The sequence below is a fragment of the Diplotaxodon limnothrissa genome, linkage group LG23, assembly GCF_057381915.1.
Source record: "Diplotaxodon limnothrissa isolate DT_005_m linkage group LG23, D_limnothrissa_male_GT1.1, whole genome shotgun sequence".
NCBI lineage: Eukaryota > Metazoa > Chordata > Actinopteri > Cichliformes > Cichlidae > Diplotaxodon > Diplotaxodon limnothrissa.
In genome coordinates, this window is record NC_140617.1 from 34,785,746 (window position 1) to 34,798,791 (window position 13,046).

The window sequence follows — 13,046 nt, forward strand, 5'->3', positions numbered from 1 at the left end:
AGCCTCTGCCTCTTAGGCCGAGAGGTTAGTGTCTCTGTTATTAGATTATTCACTTCAGATCTCTGTCTCTTTCTGGCATCCTTAATCACCCAACACAAGATAGCCTGCAAGTACATCAAAGCACTCTCCCTTATGTAAAGTTCACGGGAGTCACTGGTGAGTAGGGTGCGAGTGAAGTACTCTGGAAGCCAGAGAAGAACTTTTAAAAGTTTTATTGATGAAATTTTTGTTTTTCCCTCACTGGTCTAGCCCTTTTTCTTCTGCTATTTTTACAATATAAATTCCAATTCGTATTAACTACTAATTAATTCTCAGGCATCTCACTTATACTGTTAATTGTTTCACATTTTATATGAAGCATTACTCAGTTAATATTAACTAAAAAAAGAAATAGGATGGAGACAAAAGTACGTAGGTAATATAAGTTAGGAACATGAACCCTAATTAGTGAAAATGGGATTCCTGTTAACAACCACACTTGTAACGCACTTGAAAAGTATTTAATATTCCTAAAATGTATTTGAGTAAAAACAGAATTACATGATGAGACAAGTCATAAACAGTCATGTACTTAAGATGCTGCTGTATAAAGGAAGTGGATACCAGATTTAAAGAGCCCATTAAACTGCTTTACAACTGTGTGGCTCACTGCACATGTACAGTGTTTCTAGTATGCACTTCCATTCGCTTCTTAAAACTAAATAAATTTTTTCAGACCTTGGAAAGGTTTTATATACCCACACTGAATACAATTATGTGCAAATCATTTAATCTACACTTGAAGTTCTGAACCCCACTGTAACTGGGTTTGTTGTTACACCACAAATGCACGTTAAAGCTCAAGAAGACAAGAAGGATTTTATTTTCTCTAACTTTCCTACCGCAAATTGTTATTCAAACAATTTGGGAAAAAGGCCGAGTGGTGCTGCTATCTCTCTTCATAAACCTGTGCCAGCATCTCAGAAGTCCACTAATTAATCCTATTGTTCCAATGGGAACAAGAGTCTACGTAGTAAAGGCACCCCGCCAAAAATCAGTCCTGTACCTTAAGTCCTGATAAACCTTAAATTCTTGAGTTTTTGTAAGGACCAAACAAGCAAAAAATAATGTGTTAATTAGTGGGTTTCAGGACTGCTTTGAGCCTATTTGGTTACCTTTGGACAGGACCAGGCAAACGCTTTACCCTTTTTCCAGTCTTTTTTTCATGCCAAGCAACCCTATGAGTAACTTAGAAATGGTGTCATCACCAGCAGAGCAGCTCCACACCTACTGTGTACATGATTTACACGTTCAGCACTATCTGCAGCACATTTAGCATAGTAGTATCACAGCTACTCTGACAGAGTGCAGTCAGGTGGTGTCTTCATTGTAACTTGCTGACTAGTTTTATAAAATTCTTTGTTGAAAATCAAATAAATAACCCCGTCATCTTCTCTTTTTATCTTTATTTATTATCACACAACATACAATATGAGCTCATACATTGATATCTGAATTGACCCACCTACTCTGTAGCTGATGAATCTAAATTGGATATTGATGTGAGATGGATAAAGTGTATAAAAAACTGTATGAATAAATGTTTAAATGTGGTTTGTCTAAAGGTGCTTTGAGTGGTCACTGGAAATGTGCTATACAAGTGCCAGTCCCTATAAATGTATGTGCCAAAATGTAGAGCTACAGTTGCTTTATAGTTTGCATACACTCACCAAGGGCATGAATGTCATGACAATTTTGGCCTTTTAATCATTTCTTTAAACGGTAGAGTGCACTGATTGCACAGCAAACCTATTTAATGATTTGTCAAAACTTTGCAAAAGTCTGGGACAAGTCCCAAACTGTCATCCTCAGAGAGAAGAAGGGAGGAAATTGGTTAAGATTGGTTAAGATCAGGGGTCCCCAACTCCAGGCCTCGAGGGCCGGTGTCCTGCAGGTTTTAGATCTCACCCTGGGTCTACACACCTGAATCAAATGATTAGTCCATTACCAGGCCTCTGGAGAACTGGAGAGGTCATTTAGCCATTTAAATCAGCTGTGATGGATCAAGGACACATCTAAAAACTGCAGGACACCAGCCCTCGAGGCCTGGAGTTGGGGACCACTGGTTAAGATGTTCAGCAACAACCCATGAACTTCAAGGCTTAAGCCTGCCATGAACTGGAAACTGCTGGAACACCAGTGTCCTTGTCCACAGTGAAGCGACTTCTATAACACCATGGACTGAAAGGGTGCCTACAAAGACAGGAGCCCCTGGTCCAAAGTTGACACCTCCAAGCTTGAGTAAAATTTCAGCTTCCAATTAGGGCAAGAAAAACGTCTCTGATGAAAGGTTTTATGGTCAGATGAACAGACGTAATGCTTTCAAACATAAGAGCGTTGTGCCAGCTGCCAAGCATGTTGGTAGTGGCATCATGCTCTGGGGCTGTTTTTCGGCAAATGGTACTGGTACATTGCACAAAGTAAATCAAATAGTGTAAAAGGATGAGTCCACCTAAAATTTCTTCAACTTCACTTCAAACCAAGAAGCTAAACAGTTGAAACTTGGAGACAACTGGGTTTTACAATAAGGCATCCTGAATACACAAAGAAACTGGTTTTGGAATAGATAAAGCAATCATACATTTCAATTGGCCTTATCAAATCCCTGATCCCAACCCTGTTGATGTATAAGTATGCTTAAATGCTGGGTCCATGCCAGGAAACCATCCATCCATCTTCATCCGCTTTATCCGGGGCCGGGTCGCGGGGGCAGCAGCCTAAGCAAAGAGGCCCAGACCTCCCTCTCCCCAGCCACCTCCTCCAGCTTATCCGGGGGAATACCAAGGCGTTCCCAGGCCAGCCGAGAGATATAATCTCTCCAGCGTGTCCTGGGTCTGCCCCGGGGCCTCCTCCCGGTGGGACATGCCTGGAACACCTCACCCAGGAGGCGCCCAGGGGGCATCCTTGTCAGATGCCCGAACCACCTCAGCTGGCTCCTTTCGATGTGGAGCAGCAGCTGCTCTACTCTGAGCCCCTCCCAGATGGCCAAACTTCTCACCCTATCTCTAAGGGAGAGGCCAGCCACCCTTCGGAGGAAGCTCATTTCTGCCGCTTGTATCCGCGATCTCGTTCTTTCGGTCACTACCCACAGCTCGTGGCCATAGGTGAGGGTAGGGACGTAGATCGACCGGTAAATTGAGAGCTTCGCTTTTACACTCAGCTCCCTCTTCACCACGACGGACCGGTGAAGCGTCCGCATTACTGCAGCTGCAGCCCCAATCCGTCTGTCGATCTCCGGCTCCCTTCTCCCATCACTCGAGAACAAGACCCCGAGATACTTGAACTCCTCCACTTGGGGCAGGAACTCATCCCCGACCCGGAGTGGGCACTCCACCCTTTTCCGGCTGAGAACCATGGCCTCAGATTTGGAGGTGCTGATCCTCATTCCCGCTGCTTCACACTCTGCTGCGAACCGTTCCAGTGCGAGCTGGAGGCCCTCACCCGATGAAGCCAACAGAACCACATCATCTGCAAAAATCAGAGATGAGATTCTGAGGCCACCAAAGCGAAAGCCCTCCGCCACTTGGCTGCGCCTAGAAATCCTGTCCATAAAAATTATGAACAGAACCGGAGACAAAGAGCAGCCCTGGCGGAGCCCATCACCCACCGGGAACGAGTCCGACTTATTGCCGGCAATGCGAACCAAGCTCTTGCAACGGTTATATAGGGATCGAATGGCCCGTAGCAATGGGCCAGACACCCCATATTCCCGCAACACCTCCCACAGGACACCCCGAGGGACACGGTCGAATGCCTTCTCCAAGTCCACAAAACACATGTAGACTGGTTGGGCAAACTCCCATGCACCCTCAAGTATCCTGGAGAGGATAAAGAGCTGGTCCAGTGTTCCGCGACCAGGACGAAAACCGCATTGTTCCTCCTGTATCCGAGGTTCGACTAACGGACGAACTCTCCTTTCCAGCACCCTGGCATAGACTTTCCCAGGGAGGCTGAGGAGTGTAATCCCCCTGTAGTTGGAACACACCCTCCGGTCCCCCTTCTTAAAGATGGGGACCACCACCCCGGTCTGCCAGTCCACAGGTACTGCCCCTGATCTCCACGCAACATTGCAGAGGCGTGTCAACCAGGACAGCCCTACAACGTCCAGAGCCTTCAGGAACTCGGGGCGGACCTCATCAACACCAGGGGCTCTGCCACCAAGGAGTTGTTTAACTGCCTCAGTGACCTCGCCCCCAGAAATTGGCGGGTCATTCCCCTCATCCCCAGACTCTGCTTCCTCCTCGGAAGACGTGTCAGTGGGATTAAGGAGGTCCTCGAATTATTCCTTCCACCGCCTGACAATTTTCTCAGTCGACGTCAGCAGCGCTCCGCCAGCACTATACACAGTGCAGGTAGAGCACCGCTTTCCCCTCCTGAGACGTCTGACGGTTTGCCAGAATCTCTTCGAGGCAGTCCGAAAGTCTTTTTCCATGGCCTCTCCGAACTCCTCCCACACCCGAGTTTTTGCTTCAGCCACTGCCCGAGCCGCATTCCGCTTGGCCTGTCAATACCTGTCGGCTGCCTCTGGAGTCCCACAGGCTAACCAAGCCTGATAGGACTCCTTCTTCAGCCTGGTGGCTCCCTTCACCTCTGGTGTCCACCATTTGGTTCGGGGATTACCACCACGGCAGGCACCAACCACCTTGCGGCCGCAGCTCAATGCAGCAGCTTCGGCAATGGAGACGCTGAACATGGTCCATTCGGACTCAATGTCCCCAGTCTCCCTTGGAATGCTGTTGAAGCTCTGCCGGAGGTGTGCGTTGAAGATCTCGCGGACTGGGGCCTCTGCTAGACGTTCCCAGCACACCCTCACTACGCGTTTAGGTGCACCAGGTCTGTCCAGCGTCCTCCCCCGCCACCTGATCCAACTCACCACCAGGTGGTGATCAGTTGACAGCTCAGCCCCTCTCTTTATCCGAGTGTCCAGAACATATGGTCGCAGGTCTGCTGATACGATTACAAAATCGATCATCGACCTACGGCCTAGAGCGTCCTGGTGCCACGTGCACTTATGGACACTCTTATGTTCGAACAGGGTGTTCGTTATGGCCAAACTGTGATTAGCACAGAAGTCCAATAACAAAGCACCGCTCGGGTTCAGATCAGGGAGGCCGTTCCTCCCAATCACGCCCCTCCAGGTCTCGCTGTCGTTACCCACGTGAGGACAACAGAGTCTCCAGGTGGAGCACCCTCCAGCACCCCCCCCCCCCCAGGGACTCTAAGAAGGCTGGGTACTCTGAACTGCCACTCGGCGCATAAGCGCAGATGACAGCCAGGACCCGTTCCCCGACCCTAAGGCGCAGGGAACAAACCCTCTCGTCCACCGGGAAAAACCCCAACGTACCGGCAGCAAGCCGAGGGGATATTAGAATACCCACCCCAGCCCGCCGCCTCTCACCAGGGGCAACTCCAGACTGAGACAGAGTCCAGCCCCTCTCCAGGAGACTGGTTCCAGAGCCCAAGCCATGTGTAGAGGTGAGCCCGACTATATCTAGCCTGTACCTCTCAACCTCACGCACTAACTCAGGCTCCTTCCCCACCAGAGAGGTGACATTCCATGTCCCTATTGCCAGTCTTGGCAGCCGGGGGTCAGTCCGCCAGGGCTGGGTCCATGCCAGGAAACCAACCAATTAAAATTAATTTCAATTTTCTTGGCAGAATGGTAAAAAGTGAATATTTTCTTAATCAGAGTATAACATCAAGTCAATTAAACTTTGGGATAAACTTCTGGTCAGTTAAATAGCAGAGGGGTTGTTAATCAGTTTCAGGTGTTTCGGTGTTAATAAATGAACCACAGGGGGACCAGAGGGGGAGCAATGACACAACCCCAAAAACAGGAATGGTTTTACGGCTGGAGACCACTGACCTTTTTTCTCCTCCTCATCTTATGTGACTGTTTTTTTTTTAACCAGTTCTGCATTTAGCTAGATTCAGTGTCGCTACTGCTACCATGAGGTAATACCTGGACCCTACAGAGGTTGCACAGTTAGACCCATTAATCAGTTTCACTCAAATCACATGTGACAGATGTGAAAGGTCCTGGAGAAGCTGTGGAGAATGATATGCTGCCTGTAACATTGTTCAGCATGACCAGTTTGGTGGTGGTCAGTGATGGTCTGGAGAGGTGTATCCATGGAAGGATGCATGGACCTCTGCAGGCTGGGTAACGACACCCTCACTACCATTAGGTATTAGAATGAAATCTTTGGGCCAGTGATGCTGGGTTCCTCCTAGTGTATGACAATGCCTGGCCTCATATAATAAGAGTATGCAGGGAGTTCCTGCAGGATGAAGGAATTCATACCATTGACTGGTCGCCGTGCTTGGGCTAAATCCAATAGAACAACTCTGGGACATGATGTTTTGGTCCACCTGGAGCTGCTAGATTGCACCTCAGGCTGTCCAGGAGTTCAGTGATGTCCTGGTCCCGATCTGGGAGGAGATCCCCCAGGAACATCTGTCGTCTCATTAACTCAGATGTCAGGCGTGCACACAAGCACATGAGACACACAAACTACTGAGTATCATTTTGAGTTGCTGCAATGAGCAGTGACAGCCTGCCACTTCTTTTTTCATTTTGATTATCAGAGTTTTCTTTGAATTGCCATCAAACGATCTGCCATCCTTTCGTTCCTAACACATTACTCAGTCCACATGTCCAGCGTGATTTTTCCCCCCACAGAACTCTGATGTGTTCTTTTATTTTTTTGTGCAGTGTATTTGTGGATTAGAGAAAAAACTAAATAATTTTGGACAAAGAACAGTTCAAAGAAAACATTAAAAGCCCAAAATTACCATGACATTTATGCCTTTGATAAGTGTATGTAAACCATCCACAAGTGGTGAATTTGTTGGACAAAATCACAGTGAAGCTTGGAAACATGCTAAGAAGGTGTGAACCAGCTACTATTAGGTTTTAACAAGGTTTTCTTCTTCACTTTCCCAGTGCATATGTTCAAAGACAGAGGCTATTAATAGCTACCTGATCCTCTGATAAGTATGGCAACAGGAGGATTATCTATCCTAACAGATCCAACACCTCGCTTAGGGCGTGTGTGTGTGCACGTGTGTGAGAGTGTGGCTTCAGGGTTTCATCAGTGGCCTGGGCTGCAAGAGGGTTTCTGAGAGGGTTGTATGTGACTCATTCACCCTACTTTGGAGACACTAAATCTATCTCTGCTCAAAGACTTTCAACCTCAAGTGTTTCCGATGACCAGTGTCTTTACTGTTCTTTGTCAAAAGGTGTCTACAAAGGTTTAAAAAACAAGGCTAACAATTAAATTGTATTAGTATAATTTTAGACTTATATTTAATTTACAATTAAAGCTGTTAACTATCAATGCAGATGGTTGTTGCTTTAAATCACAAACACTGTGACATACAGGTGCCGCATATTAAGATCATATGATGGCTCCAGTAACTAGCTTTACAGTGAAAAGTAAATGAAACATAGATACCAGAGTCAGCCTGACCATGTCTTTTACAGTACCTGGAGAGAGTCTTGGACCTGGTCAGAGCCTTGGTGATGACCAGAGATGGGGCGGACTGACGCCGGTAACTCTGAGACTTTGTGCGCTAAAAAAGCAAAAGAGAAAGATGGCTGATGAAGGGGGAGGGAAACATTTCTAATATTAAAATTGCATTATTAATGCAAAGCTACAAAGCTCGATACGCAATATTTTTTCACATTTTTACTGTGACATTCATACCACATGGCATCCATCAAAGAAACTATTTTGCAATTAAAAATTACGACTGTGTATGGTATATGGAGCTTTGTTGTTTCTGATTGGCTGGTAAGAGAATAACACCTCACAAGAAATGAGAATGGTAAAAAAAAAATAGCAATGGTGGAAAAAGTATCGTAAGAACAATTGCGAAGTTGTCTGCCACAAAAAAGAGACATGCTTGTCAGCCTCGATAATCTACCTAAATAATGTCATTTAAAGTTTTGGTTTAGTACTGCAACTCACACAATATCTGACCACACTGCTTAGTGAGTGCTTACTGAGAGTTGGACTCGATGCTTATGTGATGTTTACACTCTCCTCATTTGTTATGCAAGTGTCCTAATGTTCAACACATTCATCACAGCATCAGGGCTGACTATGGCCTCCAAAAGGACAGGGACAGCAGAACTGAGCTTAAAACACAAAGGAATGCCAGAGCATTTCACAGCAGCCTCTGTTTGTTTTTGCCATGACAGTTCTGACCTTTCTCACATGTTAGTAAAAGTCCAGTGTGTGTAAAAACAACATTTTTCATGCTACCTTCCTACTTTCACTTGCTTGGGACCATGTTGATATCCTGTTTTTCTTTACAGGATCTGATTACCCAGGTTTCCCACATAAGGATAATTAAAGTTTCATTGAATCTAATTGTAGAAGGATTTGTCAGCATGAAACAGGGCTGCAAACAAACATTACATAACTACAGTTCTTTCACTGGATGTCAGAATACCACACTGACTAACACAATCAGCTAATACATTGATCAGTGGTTTTTGGACAGGTTAAGTGGGTTAAGGTAGTCTTTTGTTTTGTGTAGTTATTACATGTAAGTCATAGATATGTGAAAAGTGTGAAAACACATTTTAAAGATAACAAGCTCTTAATCGTGCTAGCAGCTCCATCATTCTGTGATTTCATAAGTCTACTGCTAATGTCAGCAGGCTAAAAGAGGTTACAGTGGTTCCACTGACCATAATTAGCTTGTCATTAGTGGTATTTATCATGTTTCATATAAACAGTTTCACATATAAATGTGTCTCAGGAACAAATGTGAGCAGCATATTTAGCTAAAAGTGCAGTCAGGTTGCATTTTGGTGACTGTGAAAATTTTTAAAGAATGGTGCAACTGTGTTAACTGCAATAACTTTTGGGGATAACGCCGCTAAATTAGCCTAATATCAATGATATTGGCTTTTTGAGCCATTGGCTTATTTCAAATAAGAAGACATCTATCAGTAGCAGTGGCAAGTTCTTCTGTTGTGATGCATTAATGTGTTTCTGGATGTTTGAAGAAAGTGTAATTATTAGTTTAGCAGTTAATTTATAATGGTTTGTTTCCCTGACAATCAAGCAGATTAGCTTACTAGCTATAGTGCCAGCTTGGTCATGTGACCTTTCCTGGCAGGGTTGTAGCAATCCCTTGCAAAGCTTGACAGGATTCATCCTCTGGGGACCACGAAAGCCTGTATCATTTCGTGTTAATTCGTGATGTCACTCTGTCCAAACACTAACCTTAGAATTCTAAATGTGGGAAAACCTCAGTCCGTCTTCATCCTACATCCACCATGCACGTCCACACATTTTTCACAATGTAATAACATTGATTTAGCTAGGTCACAGGCTGCTGAAACATTCCTTGTACTCCAGTTACAATATTACAATGTTACCTTTCAGTCCTAAAAATACACCAATGTTAGCTTCCGTGAAAAAGTGGGTTTACTGTGGGAAACAGCGACTATAAAAACCCCCAATTTGTCTAACATAAACATAACCTAAAAATAGTTTAAAAAATAACTGTAGTGATGATGAACTCACTAATGTAACAGGACAATTGCTCATGCAGCTTTCTGCCCTTTCCACCAGAGTTTATAGTATTTACACAAACCGTTTTCCTTACACTGACACCGTGTTTCTGCATTTTTGCATTTTTGACTCAGCACATTCATCAAGCACAGCTGATGTGTAACAGTTATCACTAAACCAAGGACAGAGCGCTGGCTGTGCAGTGAAGGAAGACTTTGTACCACAACTTTTTACAGTAACTGCAGAGAAGAATCACTGGGAAAAAATACTTTCAATGAATGGAACAATATGTATACCTATAATAATTAAAAGCTATTTTTATTACTGATCTAATTAATTGATAGGTTATTTTTAGTGGTGGCAGTAATACTGCGTGGTCCATTGAACACAACAGTCTGATATTTGATGGGTAACAGTTTAATTATTTCCACTTTTCTGTCTCCTCCTCACTTCAGTAAAGGATTAAAAAAGCTTTAAATAAATGAAGTGATGTTTGATGTATTACAGGGCAACCTGTACAGGACAGTGTGCCTAAGGAAATAGCTCTGAAAAAAGCAGAACACTATATTTGGTGTGTGTATAATATCATCATTATTAACTTTTAAAAACGTGTTAATCTGTGATATGAATTCTCTCGCCATCTGCCTTTTGTCTTATTTTCTGCAAGTAAACCTCCACTCATTTATCGGATAATTACCACCACAAAGAGTCACAAAGTAGTGACACTTCTGAGTCTAATTGTCAGCGGGATAGTTTTAGACCATCATGAAATACAAACAAACACAAAAACAATTGATTTGCGACACTGGCATAACAAACAGAGTCAAATTCTGTCTGCACCACATAAAGCTACAATTCTTCACAGTTTCTATCTTTACAAACTGAAACAAACAAACATTTGATGCTTTTTACTCCAAAATAAACTTGAATGACTACCTGATGATCAGAATAGATTAGCTGTGGACTGACAGCTACTGTTTCCAATACAGAAGACACTGCATTTATCATAGAAATGGTTTCGGTACACAGAGAATAGTTAATACCAGTAAAACTGAAACGCATGCTTTGACTAAACAGCCTGGGGATGATAATCGATAACAATAAAACCCTTTAAATCTGATTAGCATTTGAACACATGTATGAAGTAGTTAGCCTGCAGAAAGAGTAAATGTGAAGTGTATACAAGACACACCACATTTGAACACCTCTTTAACTCACACGTACCGTTTAAATGCCACAATTATCTAAACAAATACAGGAATTTATGACATTTTAAGTGTTTATTTTGTCGACAAGGCCATGACTAAAATTTACGTCTATAAATCTATTCATTCTATAAGTTCATGTATTAATGTCTGCATTAAGAAGTTTTTATTTCTTAATAAGTAAAATAAATTGATTAAAATAACTTAAAAAGTTATTTTACTCTTCTTATGACCCATGAGTTAAAAAGAAAATTAAAATCAGAAAAGGGGCAGAATATCTTGAGATGATGTAATAATGACATCACAGGCTACCAACGTTAATAATCAGTAGGTTATTAAAACAGTCTGATGACACACTTTGTTTAGATCAGTGTTTTACTGGAGCTTGAAGACACTCATTAGTTTACAACCTTGATTTATTTTTTAATCTTATAAGTTGACCTCCTGTAGAACTGCAAAACTATCACTGACAAAATTTCCCAAAAGCTGCTTCGGCTGTTTGAACACCTGTCACACTGATCTAACCTCCCAACCGACACACTCATTCATAAAGTGAGTAGGCTGTCCCTTTTCACGCGATGTAATTAGACAGAAATGAATTAGAAGGAAGTCTGTCTTTACTTTCAAAAGAGCAGAACTGTCTGCTAAGGTGAGTGAAAACAGAGACTCTTACGCGCAAACGTACCCGTTTGTGTTCCTGCTGCGCGCCGCCTCGACTGAGGCTGTCCTGTTGCTGCTGTGGAGACATGTTGTCCATCCAGCCTCCAGACGCCCTCCGGCTCACTGTCCAGCTGTCCTCGGGTGATGCAGGAGTGAAAGAAATCCCATTAATAAACTCCGACTCCCGGAGATACGAACCATTTCACCACAAGCTAAAAACTTGTTTGCGATTAGATCGCGTGAAGGAAAAACTACACGAAGGAAATTTAATATTAAAAAAAGAAATAAAGAAGGAAAAAAGGTCGGGAGGAAAACTAGCTCAGGTTTCGTCTATCTCTTTGCCATCAACGAATAGCCGTGCTCATGCGTCTCCTGTCTAGATTATCAGTTGCTTTGCCACTTCTTAAGGCGTCTTTACGCATAGAACGGAGGCGGCGCCATAACGCTGCAAAAAATAGGTCCACCTATTTTTAACCAAACTGTTTCATTCACTCAGCGAACAATCAGATTTACCCGAAAACAAACAATGCTAAAGGTATGATAAGCTGTTTGCTTAGGGGATTCAGCAAGTGGGCCAATGAAGTTTCATTACTCAAGCAAACAACATTAGAAAAAAGTCCCGTTATTTTTACTGTCAGCTCATTACTGTGTGCTGAATGAGATCTCTGTAAATGAGTTTATGTGTTAGATTGGTCTCTTGTTAAATCAAGTGACACAATTACCTCATTATCTAATCTGAAGTTAAATCAGAGTGTAACAGTCTGAAGACCTAACGTGCATCTTTTCAAAAACATCCAAAACCCAGTCAGTGACACCTTTGTAAGGCCAAAATGTTAAACTTTTACGCATATCCCAATCTTGAGATGCCATTTTTATAATGCTAGCTGTTAAAAACATTGGTTATCAGTCATCACCTCATGTTATGAATATGAGATAAGTTTCTTTTGTTGCAATGTCCCGAGAACTAAACTGATATAAAAACATGAAAACAGGAGGCTACTCAGGCACATTTGGGAGCTTTTCTATGTTGACTAGGTATGTTGGTATGAATTATCCCACTTTTTGTCAGTCATATGGAAAAGAAAGTTTTCACAGAACCCTTTAATGACTTAAAATAATAATTTTCAGTATGACTTTATCAGTCTCTCACTTCATTATCGGGTCACATCAAAGGTCACATGACTATATCTAGTTAGCTAATTTTGGTCCACTGTTGTGTACAACATTGCTTCAGTTCACTGAGGTTTGTGGACATCTGTTTATACATAATTCTCTTAAGGTCTTGCTGCAGGATTTCAATCCGATTGTTCAGTCTGACGTCACTAACCGTGTCTGGACCTAAACTCCGCTGCAGGTCCATATATCAAACAAAGTATGGCATTACTGAGAGTTGAAAAACAGTCTTTCATCTTTAATAAAATGATCAGCGTTCTGCTCTACCAGGTGTAACAATTGAGTTTAACATCCAGGCATCCATGAAAACGGAATTTATAACATTTAACGGAGTTAGAAGTTAGCAGGGAGTTAGCTCGCTAGCTTCTATCTAAATACAATATAGCATGTCCTGACTGCGGGGTTTTGGAAACAAATTAAAACATACAGCTCTGCT

The 13,046-nt window shown here is 43.0% G+C and overlaps 1 protein-coding gene across 1 annotated transcript in view; it reads right to left on the reverse strand.

The window, feature by feature from the left end:
* Positions 1 to 11,534, reverse strand: part of LOC146608593 (rho GTPase-activating protein 20-like) — a 29,199-nt gene extending 17,665 nt beyond the window's left edge. The window contains exons 1-2 of the mRNA XM_085348278.1: positions 11,463 to 11,534; positions 7,529 to 7,614 (exon numbers count right to left, since the gene is read on the reverse strand). Coding sequence (XP_085204404.1) covers positions 7,529 to 7,614; positions 11,463 to 11,534 — 158 coding nt within the window. The remainder of the gene's footprint in view (positions 1 to 7,528; positions 7,615 to 11,462) is intronic.
* Between the last annotated feature and the right edge of the window lie 1,512 nt (positions 11,535 to 13,046).